At 45.3% G+C, this 18667-nt stretch overlaps 1 protein-coding gene across 1 annotated transcript; it reads right to left on the bottom strand.

The window, feature by feature from the left end:
- Positions 1-1214: 1214 nt before the first annotated feature.
- Positions 1215-7635, bottom strand: metrnla (meteorin like, glial cell differentiation regulator a). The gene is made up of 4 exons (XM_079178126.1): positions 7286-7635; positions 5256-5644; positions 2285-2344; positions 1215-2140 (listed from the first exon to the last, which is right to left on the bottom strand). The coding sequence occupies exons 1-4, from the start codon at positions 7384-7386 to the stop codon at positions 1827-1829; spliced, it is 864 nt and encodes a 287-aa protein (XP_079034252.1). The 5' UTR covers positions 7387-7635; the 3' UTR covers positions 1215-1826.
- Between the last annotated feature and the right edge of the window lie 11032 nt (positions 7636-18667).

Here is an 18667-nt window from a genome sequence, read left to right as displayed (position 1 = left end):
ATCAACACGTTGGACAGTGAAGCAGATATTAATTATGTTGCAGTGAAAACAGCTGACCGCTTTGTGTATCTGAGGAAGGAGAGGGGGAGGTCTGACAACCAGGACAGAAGCAGCAAAGAACACACCAGCCAAGTTATGCCCACTGACCTCCTCTCCTTCTTCTTCCTCCTCCTCCTCCTCCTCCTCCTCCTCCTCCTGGTCTTAAAGCCGGAGCAAGAAGGTTCACAGTAAGGCATAGTTACCATAGAAACTCTGTTTGCATTTCCCAGTGAGCAATTCAGGGACCGCTGGCTTTCAGCTGGAATTCAGACATTCAATTCAAGTCATCGTGCTGTCTGGAGAAGCAATTGTCTATGCGGGGCAACTTATTGAAAGACATTCTAGGTGCATTTCCGTTTTAAGAGAAAAGGCGGACAAAAAGGGCCTCGGCCATGAAGTGGACGTCTTCTCAACAGGCCTGGCTCACAGGTTGCATCTGGTGTGGCAGCACAGCTAAGAGCTCCAATAACCTCCTCGGGCTCGTGATGTGTTCCTCATGTTTGATTTGAGGTGATGAAAATGAAAAGCCTTCGTTTAAAAACAGGGAGCCTGAGCCGGCCTGCACATGCCAATCAAAATTTGGAGTGTGGTTAGAGAGTGCTGCTTTCTGCTGCGTGCCCAGGCACAGGGCTGTATTCAGGTCTGTCTTCGGTCCTCTCGCTCTCATACCAGGCTGCTGCGCTGGAACAAAGAGGCCTTTCACATTGACCTTGACACACGGCCACCCCCATCACCACAGGAACCAACGCAGAGGAATCCAGTCCAACTCTCCGATATCAATCTCTGTACCCCTGGCAGACGGTCCCAGCTCAAGGCTGAGGTGAATCTCGGAGGAGGAGGCTAATGCACATCATATGAGTGTGGCTTTATTCTAACGGAGAATATGGGGGGGGGGGGGGGGGGGGGGGCTATTATGATTAGGGCTAAAACTATTTCAGTGCAATAATCTGCCAATTGTATTTCTAATTGTTTGGACTGAAATGTCAAAAATAGTAAGAAGCACGCACACCAAAACCCCAGAAAATAAGGTTACTATGATATAAACCAGAGAAAAGTATTTCTTTTGTTTAAATCAATAAACCAATTAACTTTTTTTCTGTTATTATAGAATTTACCCAATGCAGATTTTGTCAATTATTTATTTTACATGTAAACACCACAGACAGTAACACTCATTCAGGGAATAAAAGCTTTTATTCTCAATGGCAAAAAAGTTTTTGCTTTTTTTGGTCTGTTTTTCTACAATTGTACAGCCTGAAAAAACTAAACATGAATTCAGGCATTCAAATTGCAAATCGTTTTTTTTTTTAAACAAAATAAAAATAACAGGCTTTCACTTTATACATTTCTTTCATAAGTAATAACTTCAAAACTGTACATCAAGCTGTTTTTACAAAGCACGCAGAGCTTCAAAATATACAACGTCCATTCACATTTTATACAAAAGAAAAACCAAATGGGGGTTTGCTACATTTAAAAACTGGGAGTTACTCGTCTGCGAGAAAAGCAGTCCGAACACATTCCACGTTGCATCACGTTCGACTTTGAGAGCCGAGTCCATCCAGCATGCTGCTTGGCAACATTCAGGAGCTCCGGTCTTTGTCTCCAAAAGAGTCACGAGACAGCAGGAGAGGAGAGAGAGAGACAGAGAGAGAGAGAGAGAGAGAGAATCTGCCACTGGAACAGTCTGTCAGCCTCTTTCTCTCCACAGCATGAACTCTATTTTCAGCTCTCCTCCCCACACAGTGAGGACTTGTCATTGTTCAAAGCGAGGGTAGGTAACCCACTCAGTCTGTGTCCACGTGACAGGGGTTGGTCCCCCGCTGCTGCGCCTCGCCGTACAACCGCAGGAAGTCTTTGTAGCGCGGGGCGCAACCCATCCAGGCCTCCCCAAACCTCACCGTCCCGGTGAAGAGGAACTCGCCCTCCCCTGACCTCACCCCACACTGCAGGGGCATCTTGATGCGGCCCGTCCACCTCCGTACCCTCACCCCCCCAGACACAAAGACCTGGGTTTTCTGTCTGTAGAGGCGCTTGAGCTCCACGGTGACAGACGAGTGCTCCTCCTCCAAGTCCACCTTCTTAATGCTGCCCCGTGCCACTGAAAAACACCAAGAAGGAAGACAGGATTTAGGTTCTGGTACTGGCCGCGTTTCATGCTACACAGAGTCGTGTTGTTATTGGACATTTATGTACATACAGCAGCAGGACGCTTATAATTCCACCAAACGGCGGTTGGACTTACCGAAGTCATTGGTGCAGACGGCTAGAAGCATCTCGGCGTCGCTGCAGGGCTGACAGGGTGCTGAATGAAAACAGAGAGGGGAGGCGGATGAGTTTGGTAGAGCACGACAAACAGGAACAGGAAATGTCCACTCCGTCTTTGGCATGATAAAAATCTTCATTGGGTCCACAACGTTCCAGTTAAGTACCACTTTAACAAAACACAACTGTGGGCCAGCCATGTAGGAATTGGGGAAACAGTCATTTATATTCCCCCACAAATGATTATTTATATCCAAAAGATGGCAGAAAAAGATTTAGCTGTCATGAACTCAACTTGGTGTTGAATACTCACGGGGGCTGTTCGGTCAGCTTCCCCCGCCACTAGAGCCCATGACGCTCCGTGACAAAAAAGGACCAGATGAGAAGGGGTGAGGAGAGCACAGACAACGAGGAAAGGCTTCATCTCTGACCCGAGCAATGTTAGCGCTTCAGCGGGCCTGCTGGGACTGAAACAGTGAGCACTGTCTCAACCATAACATCCAAGTAGAGTTTTTTTTATCACAGCCTTAAAAGTGAAATCACTTGAGAAAGGAGCCCGATAAGAAGGGCACAGCCTCCCACATCAACATATCTGGTTTTGAACAATAAAAAGGCAAGCCAAGAGAGGACATGCTCTCATGACTTAAGGGCAAATAATTGGGTGGAATCGGCAGTACTTTAAAAGCCTGACCCCGGGCTACATTTTACTGGAGGCTGTAGAGCAGCAACACAGACTGCCCGCCTCCAGAGTGTTTTATAGCAGGAGAAAGGGCCCTAAATGAGAGCAGTCAAGTCGATGATTAGTTGACTCAGGTGGTCCTGCGGCCGGCTTTACCAGAACGCCTTTACTGGCCCGAGAGCTGCTGTGGTTTTACTTTGCGGCAGATTGGCACACAGGGGCAGGTGGGGTGTGGGCCGAGGGAGGGGTGTCGAGTCAGCAATGAGCCGAGGGTTGGGCAGCAGTGGGCGTCCATCAATTCAAATTGGAGAAAGAATTCTTAAAAACCGTAAACTCGGGTGGATCACCGTAGATGCATAGTGTTATGAATCCTGATATGAGGCCCATTACGCTGAATTAACCAGAGATGTCATCTTTAGCAGCTGGAGCTTATCTTTAGCTGGCCTGTCTGAAGCTGAGAGTTTAGGGGTGAGGGGTGAGCATGTCTCAGGTCAGCTTGCGAGGCGCTGCTGCATCACCGGAGAGATCAAAAAAAGGTCAAACAGCCACAAGCTCGGACGGCTTAAGAACAGCTGGAGCGCCGGGAGACTTCAGAGCGGCCGACCTCGCCCAGAGCAGAGTGCAAAGGGCCCTTTGAAGTGAGCCTACGTGCTGCTATAGCATTAGGCAGAGCGGCCCAAAGCCGAGGCCTAAACCCAGGCATGTTTTTTTTTCCTTCCCTCCGAAAGCAGAGCCGAGCTCACATGTCAGACATGAAACAGAACCACAGGAATGGACTGAGAGCAGAGTCAGCATCTCTCTCTGGCCCATGCACATGCAGCAGCACTCCAATCAGAACCACTTCACAGGAGCAGAGAGGGAGATGAGGGATGGGGCGAGTGGTGAAGGAGGGGTGGAGGAGCACCATCCAGTGTCCCTGCAACATCTGGGCCATGGTGCATTCCACTATAATGGAGCACAACTTCGCTAATACCACTCAGCACGGACAAAAAACCACTTCAAACAGCCAGGAAGAGCAGAGGGGAGATATATGAAGGGGGGAGGAAAATACTAGAATGATAAATAGACGAGAAAGGAGTTAAGGAGGTAGGAAATAGTGAGACAGAGAGGAGGAAAAAGGGATAATTTAAGTGGGAGTGACGAATAAGCCTATATGCTCCTAGAAAAGGTCCTCCCAACATCTGGGTGGAGACGCATTCCAGCTCGACGGTGAGCAACTCAATCCCAGCACAGCGGGTCACGGAGAAGAGGAGAGATGGAAGAGACAGAAAAAAAAAAAAAAGAAAGAAGAAGATGAGAAGAGGCGAAGCAGCAATCAATCCATCAGTCCAGGCTTCAGATGACACGAGACCGCTGTCTTTGTGAATCATCCCAGTGCTATCTCAGGCCACATCACACAACCAGATTATACTGCCGAGCGGAGCAGAGCACCCTAAATGTGGCCAGAACAAGTCCACGCTCACTGCTCCCTGCGTTTAACCCTCGCTGTGCCAGAGAATGACGCAGGATGTGGATGTGTGAACCCAGAGAGCCCCTAAAAACAGATGTTGGCCTGATATTGCTCATATTTTGGCTTTAGGTGGAAAAAAAAACACTGTTGCGCAGCTGGAAACTGTGCAGGTTTCGCAGGTACTCAGCGTGAAAACAGACGGTTATTTATCCAACGGAGGCCCCCCCCCGTTTGGCTGTGCCTCCACACACACACACACACACACACACACACACACACACACACACACACACACACACACACACACACACACACACACACACACACACACACACACACACACACACACACACACACACACACACACACACACACACACACACACACACACACACACACACACACACAGAAAACAATTACAGCTCAAACTAAATCAAGCGTGGATGGTTGTGAAACAAGATGAAATGTGAACGTTTAAATCCTTTAAAAAAAAAAGTTCCAGAAAGACTCTGATGTCTTGATAATCACAGCACGAGTTGGATTTTGACAGGAAATATATTTTCCCCCCAAAAAACTAAAACGTACAGACAATGCTAGCAGAGGAATGGTACTTTGGCTTCAGCATTAGCAGTCTGCTGGAGCGAATGTTCAGTTTCCTACTGTTGTGGTCCAACGGAATAAAAGTTTCCACCAGTAGATGGCTGCATTTAGTGCTCAGCACACACACCATTTGGAATTAATCAAAAGCAAGTCGGCAGACCTTTATAATGGTTACCTACAGGTTGACCACTAATATTACACCATAATGGAGGTGCATCTTACCTCCCACTGAGTGTGCCTCTGGCCCCAGCCGGTCGCTGACCAGCTCGTACTGGAACGCCGTGATCCGGCGGCTGATGTCCGTGTGCGGGACGGCCTCGATGAAGAGAGCGCCCTCCTGGATGCCGAAGCACTGCACCTTGCCCCGAGCCTGGTCCCGATCGCGCAGCAGCAACCGCAGCTTGCCTTTGCGGTCCAGGTAGACGTTGGTGCCGCCGGATTCCGCCGAGGGCTTGATGCAGACGGAGAGGCGGGCGGCGGCGGGGGACGCCGTGTTGGGTCGGAGGTTGACGATGATGGCCCCCGTGGGATAGAGCCACTCCAGGGAGCCCTGGGAGCAACGCAGGTACACCTGCTCCACATCCCGGGTGTGGCCTTCGTGAGTCAGACCACTGGGAAGGAAAAGAAAGAAGAAGAAAAAAGAGGTCAGCGGACATCTACGGCACAAATCTTAAAAGCAGCAGGCATTGTCAAGTGTAAAATCACAGAAGGCCTTCTTTGTGGAGTTTATCAAACTCAACTTCAGTGTAAAGGGAGTTATTTTGAATAGCCTGAGTTATCTGACCAAGGGGAAGACCTCTGGCAGACTGTAAGGACATTAGACCACATTCCTCCTGAAGCATTATGGCCGTCGTCGGTGCGCAAGACTGGCTGCGTGACCAGTCACGAGCCGGAGCAGCCACAGTAACCTCAGCTTCAGCTCCAGCACCCCCCCCCCCCCTCCTCCTCCTCCTCCTATACCACATTGTTCTTCCCAGAGCTTTTGGCGAAACGCACCACTGGCAGGCTGCCTTTTGGGAAGAGCTTGGAAGCAGAAAAAAGGATGAATGGAGGGACACAGGGGCTTCTGGGCAGACAACGGCAGCAACAGTAGCCGGGCCCGCTGCATGCAAGTGCAAATGCAGGTCACGCACCGAGCCCTCCCCTTTGCTTTCAAGCCACCAAAGAGACTGGAAGAGACTTGTCCGGGCAGCACTTCGGACTCTGGCGCCAGCGTGACCAAATGACTCCCTCCAGAACTTAATGCCTGGTCAGGGTTTGAAAAACTCCCGTCAGTCAGTCAGTCAGTCTGTGGCAAAGCCAGAGGCAGGAAGCCATCAGCAGTCCACCAGCATGCGCGTGCCAAGCCGGCGGTCTGACTCTAGGGAGAGAGAGAAACGCCCAGCTTCCTGAAGATGAGATGCTGAAATTCTAATTCGCCAGTAGATCTGAAAGTAACCCGCGGCACATGTCGAGCATATGCATGCCCGAGCCCCCATAACCAGGCTCTCCCCTCAGCACGCCTCTAATTAACTACTTTCTAACTCCATCACTTCTGCATGCAATTAGAGGAGATTAGTCAAGAGGCTCACTAATGAGCAACAGATCACTGGTGAAGGGCTCAAAGTGCTGCACGAGGATGAAAAACAAAAACCACACTATCTGAGGCACAGCCTCTCAAGTGCAAAGCAAGATTCCAGCAGATGTTTGATGGGAGGTTAAAATGTTCCAGTATATGCTGCCTGAGGTTTGGGAAATTGGTTAAAACCCAAAATACTTAAAAGCTCTTGGGAGATCTGTGTAATCCAGAGACTATTTCAGTATTGTGTGAGGGGGATATTAACCCTCAGATTTAAGTATGAGTAGATATATAAATGTATAATTCAGCACTATTTTTTATACTCACAAGCTCATAATAGAAAGCACTTTTTTTTTTTTAATTGGAGAGTCATATCTTGATTAAAAAACGTCGTCAGTCATTCATAAATTCAGCACCACCCAGACCAAAACTCACGTGTCTGTAAAACATCTATACAACTTTTCATTTCCTTTCACGTCGTATAATTACTTTTTAAACAGAGTACACATGTGTTATAAATATGTATTTAGTACTTTTCTCGTTAAACTCCGCCGCTTGATTTCACATCACCGCGCTCTGAGTTTCGGTCGCAGTCATTTTTTTTTTTTTTTTTTAGCTCGCTGCAGCTCACATACTTTCAGACTTCATTACGTTTTTTAAGCACATTTAGTGAACAATGGCCGGTAAAGCTCACCTGCCCTTCCAGCTGCACTGGTCGCTTGAATATTGGCAGAAAGAAATCCGACAGAGGAGCAGAAGAGGCAGCAGCAGGGAGGCCAGCATCGCGGTGAGCATGTTTTCAATCTCACTGCGCCTCTTCGTGAGCGAAACCGTGAAGAAGTCCACCGCCGTATCTCCAGCTACATGGCGTGTCCATGAGTCCCCGGTCCGTCCGTCCGTCCCGGCCGTTGGTCCCCCCGGGGTAGTCTGCGCTGATTCCCGGGAGGTTTCTGGTGAGTATACGGCGCTTGTTTTCAGACTCGGTCCAGTTGCTGACAGTGAAAACAAAAAAAGTGCGGAGAGTGAAGCTCAACTTCGTCTCGAGCCCTGATTGCTCTTCTACGTCACACCCCATCCAACAGCGGTTTATCGGGGATGCTGCCTTCAGGTGCTAGACTGAGAGTCCGATCTCCGAGCGTCACAGTATAAAACTGTGGAGTGGGTTTAGCGTCTTAAAAAAAAATAGGTTCATGTTGTTGTTGTTTTTATTTTAGAAACATTAAATGACTCCGGGGGAATTTACAGGATTATAGCAGCATATAGTATAGTGCAAACAAGAGACATAGTAAAAAGAAAAACAAGATCAAAACAAGTATTATAAATAAGTAATTAAACAGTAAAGAATATTAAATAAGTACAAAATCCACAATAATTACAAATATTATACATACAGACAGAATAATTGTTGTCTATACTTAAATAAATGTATACATGCGATAAACATTACAGTTGCAGATTAAACCGATTATTAACCCAATTATCAACAGAGTTTAGGGGAAAGAGTTGTTGTTGCTTATTTTATTGTTTTTTGTTTGTAATCATCACAATTATTTACATACCAACTGCGTCAACTGTTAACTGTTTATTTGAGATACAAACACCTTCTTTGTGAAGAATTACTTTTTTGTTGTGAACATTAAGTGTAGACTATATTTATTTTGTGAGTAAGAAACATCAAACAACAAAATACTAAAAACAACAAAGAAAATATATATATGAACAAATAGGCCAATGTGCATTATTACATTTGTTGCGTTACATTTGAGAAATGTGATTATGATAGAAAATGTGGAAAGTTCCGACAGCACTTGAAGTAAGCATACAAGTCAAGTATTTTGTTTGCAAAGGATTACAACAGCCCTACATGTTCGCCTTTATGTATTTCGACAAAACTAAATGAAGCAGTTTTTCATTTTAAGAAGGCCGATCAGCACTATTCCTAAATGGATCGAGGCTACATGAAGTTGACCCTGTACTTAACTAAATCAGGGATTTTGCAGAATTGTCCTCCAAGAGCTTTCTAATCATGTCTGTCCTGAAGTCAGTGAAGTCAGGCTAAATGGTTTGAGATGACAAGGAGGAAAAGTGGGAGCATCTGTAACTTCAGCAGAGAGGTGACTGAATACAACTTGACTAAACCAGTTCATTATTGGTACGTGGATTGGATTTAGTTACCATCATGATTACAGCTGGCTCCCTATATTAAATTAAGGATCTGATTAAAACTTTCATGAACTGTCGCCAGAATAAAGTCATATTATATTTAGCTGCAGCGTTACTGAAATAAAACTGTATTTATTGCTCAGTTTTGCTGCAAGTTTTCAGCAATTGTACAGTATGTTGACATGTAAGGGCTGAACATGGTATTTGTGTCTGAAAGAATACATTAGCAGCTACCCTGACAACCACCATAGTCAGTTATTTATATGTGAAAATAATAATAATAATAATAATAATAATGGTGGTGGTTCTATGCCTAAATAGTTCATTCATATCATTGGGGATCTAGAAAACCACACCATGCATCCAAGCTCCACGGTCAAAGAGTCATTTCAGAACATCAAATAAGAATAGTAATGCCTATTAATACTTTGACATTTGATCGATAGCTTTATGACACAAAACGTGAAGACAAACACTCCCTTTATAGTTCAGCTCTGTTTCCAAGTGCAACAAGAGCTGCAGGGACTTGTAGAGCGGCGGGGTCCGTTAACCACTGAGTGCATCTGTAAACATAAATTACTCATTACTCAAGTCGTGGATCTTTTCTTTTCAAACAAGATGTTGTTTGGCATGGGAAAGAAACCTGTCTGACAAGGAAAACCAGAGCAGTTTCTAACTGCTACTTTTCCTCTCTGGTTTCTTAGGATTTGGTTATGGCTGGTTGGTGATCGATGTCTCTATATGACCTGACATGCAGGGTACATGTCCCAGCCTGGGCCGCATGCCACCACAGAGCCCCACAAACCTCAGGTGCACAGTGCAGAACGGTCCTTAATTTGACAATAGATTCTCCCTCTTTAATAAAACTGCCCAAACTCTCAGCCATCTTCCAGACTTTCAAATTGAGCAATGTCGTCGTATCGTTTGTGTAATTTAGTCACTGTATCGGTTTGTCTGGTTTCTGTAGTCCTTGCATTGTACGCTGTCTGGCATAAGACCTCTGGATGACGTAAAAAGAACCACGAGGCGTGTCCGAACATGAAGCCTGAGGGGCCATCACAATGACACCTGCACTGTTACACCAAAGCTACCTGTAAGAGTTTCTCAATCATTTTATCATAGTTACACAATGTTTGGCTTCCTTGTTATATTCTAAGATTAAAGGAGAACAGAAGTGTCATAACACACTTGAGTCTCTGACCAAACTGTTGAATGTCAAGTTGCATTGTGGGTAATGTAAGCTTTTGTTTGAGTCCAAAAAGTATAGTATATATTAATATTGACAATGCATAATTTTAACAGCCAGTTTACAATGAAACGACTTGACTTAACTGTATTGTATAACGTGTGCAACAAATATTTCACTTTTTAGCCATCTTTGAGTATTTAACAAAGTATTTTAGCACTTATTATGCACACTGACCGTTTTTTTTGATGGACTTCAATGTCACAGCTAGAGCATAAACAATTAGTTAATCGACAGAAAAATGATCAACAACAGTTTTGACAATCATTTAAGTCAATGCCAAACATTGAGATTTGCTGTTTTTGAACATTGTAAAAGGAATATTTGGGCTTTTGAAATGTCTGCCAGACAAAACAAGTCATTTGAAAACATCACCTTGGGCCCTGGGAAATTGTGATGAGCATTTTCACTATTTTTTTGACATTTTATAGACTAAACGATTAATCGACAGATAAAATTAAGAGTGAGTCTGTCATGAAAATAATACGTTGTTGCAGCCCTATACTCAAATCCTGGTTAAATTACTATATATTATACAACACATACTTAATCTCTTCCAAGAAGAGGGTGTTTGCCCTTTTCTTGTTATTCCAGTTGCTTGATCACTTGCTCTCTGTGTTTGTTATTTTCTTAAAGGAAGCAGGTTTAGCTCTCTCACCCTCCACCTGTCAGAAGTTTCACTGGGTGGTGGGAGCGGAAAGTGGGAAACGAAGGCGGGAAAAACAACGAATCGATGACAGATAGCAGGAGACTGACAGTTAATCATACAGTGTGCTCCCGTTTTAGCTTGAAACTTGGCAGCGAAACCGTCATGTTCAACAGATAAAGAGTGAGGTGCAGATTTAATTAGAGGATCAGGTGGTAAATATGAGTTACGTATGCCTGGGATAGTGGAGTTTATTGGGAGTCGAGGAGGGGGAGGCTGCTGAACCTTGAGGGGGAGGGGCAGGATTGTTTTTTTTGTGGAGCCTGTTGTCCCAAACTCTTGCTGAGTGTGACTCACTTTCATGCCCGGAGCTAGCCTCCAGGTGAAAAAGCAGTCATAAAGTAGATTAGGCTGCTGACAGGATGTGATGTTTATGTGTGTGTGTGTGTCCTCACGGTCCCCTCTTTCTTTGACTCTGTTTTTTTTCCTTTAATCCTTTCACTGTGGGAAAACAAGAAACCAAGCTTGTCAATAATTAAACAAGAGAACTGTTTTTTTTCTTTTTTAAAACATCAGACCATGAACAAACCCATTGTTTGCACTTTCTCCTCTGGGTTCCTAAAAGGTCCAGTTTATTCATCCGTTTGGCCGAGATCTTTGGTGTTGAGGGCTGAAAGCTTGTCTGGAGTTGATTTTTAACAACCTTCCCCTCTGAACCAGTGGGGTGAACACCTAAACCTCTGCTCTGCTACAGAGCCAGTCTCAACCTGTTTCTTTAAGTCTGCTATCTTGGACAGATAAACCGTAAAGTCACACAAGCATGTCCGATATCTTGTGGTATGCAAAGGCAGAGGCTGATATCACCGAGAGGCCGTCTGCCTGTCATCATCCCTCTCTGGCTGCTTTCCAGACTGTCAGACATGCAGCTGAGCTCAAACCTGCATGAACATTTCTCTCAGTAAACAGGAACTTGCCGTATCTGAGGAGAGACATGGTGTTTGTCTCTTCCAACACCTTGCATTACTCCTTCTTGCTTAGACAACATGGTACCACACATTCCAGCTGTCAATCATCAGTCCTGGTTAGTGGTTGTATTGCAAATAGTGAAGTCCATACATCCAGTTGTGGAGCATATGTGGGAGGAAGTGACATATTTGAAGTATGCAGCAACTGGCCCATCGCACTCAAAATTCCCCGAAGTTTTTGCAAGCCAGGGAAGACAAAGCCTGTCTTTTGTTTCAGCCCTGTAATGGTGATGTATAGCTAACGTGCTTGTGGGGGGGGGAAGGGGGAGAAAAAAAAACATGTTGAAATACGGAGAAAAGAGAGGCCAAAGAGGAGAAAGACAGAAAATTGTCACGGTGGTGTTCCTTGGTGTTAGTATTGTAAGCAGTGTGAGGGGTAGCAGAGGAGATTAGCTGTTGCCAAGGCCTCCACACAGCGACATGCTCAAGTCCATGCTGAATTAGCCCTTGATGCCTTCAAGCTGTTTCCAACACCATGCTATCAGCTCCTTCATATCCCTCACTCAGCAGAAGAAACCTGAGGAACTACAGCGCTGGGTGCTCATGAGAGGAATTTGGGTCAGAGCTCATTTTGACAGGGCAGGTGGGCAACTCTTATGAAAGCAACATAATAAAAGTGAACCCAGCATGCGCTCTGCTTTCAAATTTCACAGAGATCAGATATGGATTAGGCCCGCAGATCCAGGTGGCTCAGAGGCTCCAGGATTAGCCAATCAAACACAACTTTGCAAGGGAGGAGGAGGAAGACAGGGACCAGCACTGAAGGTAAAATGTGGCTCACTAAGGAAAAGCAGCTCTGTGTCTTTACAGCAGCCTTTCTCCAGGACGACTTCCGCCCGACAGATTAGCCTCGCTGATCTGATTCTCATGGCTTCTTGTGGAGAAAGAGCTCACGGCCTTCCTTGATGTGTACACTCATTCTTCGATTCACTCGATCAGTCCAGGATGCTGTACACAAAAAGCCTCAGCCATTAGGCTCCCTGATGCTGGGTGACAGCCATGATAGACCCAGAGACTGCGGGGGGAGAGAGAAGCAGGAGCGCCTTCTTTTGTTAATGCCCAAGTTCTCTGGCTCACACAGGGAGCTCCCTCTATCTACCCAAAAGCCTCTGGCATCATTCCTGTGCAACGCTTTGGCTCTCTCTTGAACACTGCAGGAGGACATTTAAACATCTGACTATCCAAATAATATTGATTTCACGAAGGCCGTGCCGATCTCTGCGTCTCTGAAACAAAGCAAAACAGATTTATTTTATGGCGCTTCAACATTGCAGGAGATGTCGTCTGTCTTCAATCAGAGATGCAGTAATCTGCCAGCGAAGATGAGGCTTAGCCAGACTCCCTGGACATTTTCAACTGTTCATTGAAGTTGTGTTTTTTGGTCTTTATACTTCTCGGATGAGATCTTTCAGGAGATATCTCCTAGCTTTCCCCCCGTGTGGTTTTGAGGGTTGAAAAGTGAACAAAGAACACTTACCTACTTGAGGCCTTGAAGCCTTATTTTTAAAATAGTTGTTTACGAGATTGGAAGCATTTCTATTGCGTCTCAACATGGTGATGACTGAGGTGGCGTCTCAACGGTGCTGACAGAACCCCGCCGGCCGAACTATGACGATAAAGTAAAGAGACGCTTGGATAAAAAAAAAACACACACACAAAGAGTGACTTCATTATTTTTTTTTCACTTACCCTACAAATAGAAGACTTTTAGGACTCAATCACTAGTAGATAATTACTTAGCAAGATGGAGGGGTTAAAATCAGCTCCACCTTCACCAGCATTAACATGTTATTCCAATAGTGTGTTGTGTGTATAATGAGTTCTTTTACTTTTGATACTTAAATCATATTTACCTTACACCCTTTCTACACTTACTTAAGTAAAGTTTGGATGCGGGACGTTTACTTGTAATGGAGTATTTTCCCACTGTGGTATTGATATTTCTAAGGACCTGAGTATTTCTTCCACCGATGCACAGCTGACACAGCCAACAAGCACATTGATTTACATTACAAGCTCATGTGTTTACACAGGGAGAGAACGAGAAAGGGAAACGCAGGAGAGGAGAACAGTTGGCCTATTGTGTCCATCCACATGCAATGTTGTATATTATCACATGGTTTGCCTGGAGAAACAACCAACAAACTATTAAGAACATAACAATCATTAAACTAAGCACGATGGCTCTTTATGGAAATTCTGACCTAATGGTCTGGTTCTTGTAGCGCTGAAACAGAGGGGTCTTTAAGATCCTCTGGCACCCGTCTGAATGCATCTCATTCTGCCCGTAATGAGAGCTGGATTTCGGAAACCCAGAGTTCTGCCGGTTGTGTGGTCTGCTCTGAAGGCGATACTCGCCTCATCTGCTGATTCACAAGCTGGGGACAGCTGTGGTCACAGGTGACAGGAGGTGGCAGGTTGATGGGAAAGGTAGGGTTCAGGGAAAACCATATGAGGGTCAATGAGGAAGACAAAGAGTTCATGTTTGGGGTTACTAGATACAAACACTCAATCCTGAGGTTTTCAGACACTGAAATCAGGAGTTTTTACAGTGTATTGAGCTTGATCCCGTTGTACAGTAAATCCTAGAAACTTGCATCCAATTGTTTTACATGTTCTGCTCCAGTGCAATTAGGTTAGGTTTTTATGCGCCTATCAAGATTCTGCAAGTGGCGAGCCAACTGTTTAATAGCTCACTGTAAAGCAATAATGAAAAAGAAGCAAAGCTTCATAGATACAAGTCTTATTTTGGCTTTATCTGTTGAATTTTGCCTCCAAGATAAGCCTGTTGCACAAATGTAATTGTTATAATGATGCTTAATCTACTTCATATCAAATGGGCATGATACATTCATACCAGGATGTCGGAGCTGTTTCTTCTTCCCATGCCTTCTGTGAAGTATGTTCTCTATTACCTAAAATCATCGTTTGTCAGCTTTGAGCCGACTTAATGTGTAGGATATTAAATTAGGTTCCAGTGCCTTATTTGATTTGTTCTTCCTGAGTAGTGGCGCAGATGTTCCATCACTAGCTCACCGCTGCAAAGCTGAAACTTTCAGACATGTTTTAAAGGAAGTGGCACTTAACTTATCAGAGTGAAAAGGAAATACACACTCAAGCTTTTGTTTTTGAGATTTTACAACAGCTTTTCTTGCAGAGAGCATGCTGGTTGTCCCGGGTATAAAACAAACACATTTTCATCATCATCTAGTCCCTCGGTACGCTGTAAAGTGCCCGTCTCACTAATGAGGAACAGGGAAGGAAAAAACACATACAGTACTCAGTGCCAAGTCATTGCCAAACACTCAAATCCCTCCTTTGTTTCGTGGTCTCACATGAGGAAAAAAAAACAATGCGGACATGCTGAGACACGAAGCATTAGTAAAGAGCGTAACACAACACACAAATAACCTGTTAGGTCTGTATCTTCCTGTATTCGTTCTAAAGTTATGTCAGGCAGTCCGCCAACAGAGCCCGTGGTGAAACGAAGAGCCAGTTTAGGTCGAACAGGTATCCAGTAAACAATGATGGAGATGTAGTCACCATTCAGATTAATACTGTTAGTGAGCAATGAGCCTTTAGAAACACCTTGGATGAAACCACCTGCATTATTACACTTCCACTGAGTGACTAAACGCTGAAAGGCCACGTCCACATCAGGAGATTATTTCAGGGCTTAAGCAGGTGGCGCTGAATGCAGAGCGAGTCTTAATATTCAGTAACCTGGATGAGGTTGAAAGCGGCCGATGTGCTGACTGAGTGGAACATGGAGGCCAGATCAGCTGCGGGATCAGCTGAGGGATCATGCGAGCTGGGCATTGAGGCCACACTCTGTGATCTTATTATTGTGCTTTGTGTTGCTCGGCACTCTACTCCACTCTTCGCCTGCCCGGCTTAGCCAGGCTAAGTAGCTCAGCGTCTAACACACGCACACACACACCCACAAACACACACCTTTAGCAGTTCGGTGTTGAATCAGCAAGTTGTTTGGCCGGTTTGTGTATCTGACACACACACACACACACACACACACACACACTCATATCTAGATCCTCCCATATACTCAAGGCTGGCACACTCTGCACGCACCCCCAGGGTCATATGTCCCCAGTACACAGACACGCTTCAGCGGGTCAAAAGTCGTGTGGAGCCACATGTGGAAACATATCAGATGTGCTCACAGCAAAGCACAGAAAGTTCACAGTGTGAGGACAAATGTATGATAGAAGTTACACTGATGGCACGTCACTGGCAATCACATTCTGGTGTTGGATACAACCTCATCAACACGTGTTGTTAAATTAAATTAGATCAAATGTCATAGATTTAAGAAAACAACTAAATCATACTATGTATTCTAGTTAGCATGTACCTTAAGAGAAAACTCTAGTTTAGCATCATTTTTTAAATACACACACTCTTTTTGTTTTTGTATCCCTTTGCTGAATATGGCCTCATGTGAAGGAGTTCATGTTATTGTGCCGCCTGACACCTGTTGAAACACAGGAGACTCTGTCATGATGAGACATGCAGGTGAAGAGCTGCAGCAGGTGACACAGCCACAAGCGCACACACACACACACGCACACACACACAAAGGAGGCACGAGCAGAGTGCTTAGTGCAGTGTATAGCGTCCAATATAAAGCTACAACTCAATCAAAGTCATGGCTGAAATCCGACTAATCATCATCAGAAATCAAACATAGCACACATTCACACAACCTACGCAACTATTTAACACTGTGTAGCATTATTAAATGCATTATGTGTGCCTAAAACTAAATCCAGATGGATTTAGAAACTGATAAGACTTCCACAAAGCACGATTAGATGTGCCTTCACATGTGTCTGACAATGTGCAGCCCAGACTACAAGCAAAGCTAAGCAGCTTTGAGCCCCAGCCATTTCGACCGTATGATCAAAATCCCAGGATATGTCTGCAAACAAAGCCAGCGATTCAGCGGCGGGCTCGTGCTGCACCTCCACCCGGTCCCGCTCTCCTCTCGCCAAGCCTCAGATCCACCAGGAGCCTGGGGAGTTGTACGTCGCACAATGGGCCCATTGTACGTGCTGAGGTAACACCATAATTGTTACAATCTTCCCATTCAGGTGAAAACCACACCCACTTTTGACTCCCAGTGACATCTTGAGAGGTTTGTGGCTTTCAGCGATGTAGCATTAATCAGATATAATGGGGGGGGGAACGTGGGTGGCTCGCGCACCTGAGGTTGTGGCTTGAGGCCTAACTACAGTAAGCTCCTGTTTGTATCTTCATGTGTGTCTGTGTGAGCCGAGGTCCAGACCACAAGCTCCGTAGAGCCGGAGTGACAGATTTAATAACAGGCTGATATTTCCACAAGGTGGGTCGGTGATCTGCGACGAAAGAACAGTCCACTGGAGAAGTTTAATAATCCCTCGCTGCCAATGTTAAACCCCAAATGAGAAATAATTTTTCCACAAGCAGGCCATTCTGACGGAACATAAACAGATGTGCTGAAAAGAGAACATCTATATTCTCCAAGATTGGGTTTCTCTTTTTGGTTTTATTTATTTATTCTATTCTTTCCCTGGACTGCCTCTTATCATGGGGCTTTGCATTTAACGATGGGGATGTCAGGCCCGGCCTCCTCCCCACGCGCCTTACACATCCTGGGGACATAAATCACAACTATGGGTCTGCGTCTGGGAGGGGCCAGTGAGGAGGAAACAGTATGGAGGCCTGGGTGGTTCCAGCTGGTCTGCTTCCAACTCTTAGGTTGAGCCTAATGCAGCCTTGTGAGGAGCTTCCCTGCCTTTCATCCGTTTAGGAAACATCTGGAATCATCTGACGGTTGAATGAAAGCGTGCACGTGCATGTGTGTGTATTTCAGGCGGTTTGCCAGGAATGTTATCACTGTGTAAAAGATTAACCTCACTGTCCAGCAAATAAATTAAGGAAGCTCACTGGTGAATTGCCAACAGATGTTTGGGCTTTGACATCATCTCCAGTGAGCAAATTCCTGCTGAGCATCAACAAGTAGTTTACAATCAGACCCCTCCTCATTACTCCTGGAAGGACGGCCCACCGTGTATAACTGTGCCATTATCTGCTGCACTGAGAGGAAAACTGAAATATCTGCAGGCTTTATGTTCAACCACCACATAATTCTATGGCTTTTAACTTGTCAAAGACTTGCTTACAAGAGCTGAAGAGTCAAAACCAGGTACAAGCGCGTACTGTTGCTGTTCAGCAGAGTGGTTATTGTATCCAGGTGAGCAGACAAAGCCTGTGGTGGCGCAGCGTGTCTCTCCACGCCCGAAGCCCCGGCATCAGGCCTGTATGTGTCGACAGAGGTCAGGAGTCGCACCTGTCGGTAAAACACCTCTTTCTCCGCGCACGAGGCGTCGTCACCTCAAACACTAGACACGCGGAGCTGCCTCTGCACGCGCGAAAACATCTTTTTGAAGAATAACAAGTTAAAAAACATCATCAGTGCTTGCTGTGTGGTGGAAAACCTTAAAAATGTCAGCTTTAAAGAAAATAAGAATAATTACCCTGTTTTCAGTTTTTGGCCAACCGTGTATTTTTGAGGACGTTCACTTCGTATTTAAAGCTCATAGTATTCTCTTTACTTAAAGTTAAAACATGAAATATCCCAAAGCGGTTGAGATAAGTGGCTTTCACACCACCACCGCAACAACATACAAAAATATCATGCGAACATCGCTTCCTCTTTTGCCCCTCTATTTTGTGTAAACAGTGCGTAAACACCCTAAAAGATAACAGACGGCCCTCTCAGACATTACAATCTGAACAGTTTTTACAGCTGAATTTCCCGTAGCAGACTAGGTGTGTAGGGAAGAGAGTTGCTGTGTTTGGACCGGGGAGAGGATGCTTAGGTCTGGCTGCAGCGACACCAGGGGATGTGATTTTTGGGAGTATTGCGGAGGATGTTTTGCCTCCTGTGTGGTGACTCCTGACCCCCACCATCCTCTCCCAACCTGCTTCACCTCT

The sequence above is a fragment of the Pholis gunnellus genome, assembly GCF_910591455.1.
Source record: "Pholis gunnellus genome assembly, chromosome: 17".
NCBI lineage: Eukaryota > Metazoa > Chordata > Actinopteri > Perciformes > Pholidae > Pholis > Pholis gunnellus.
Note: the sequence above shows the minus strand (reverse complement) of the source record. Positions and strands in the feature narration are given on the sequence as shown.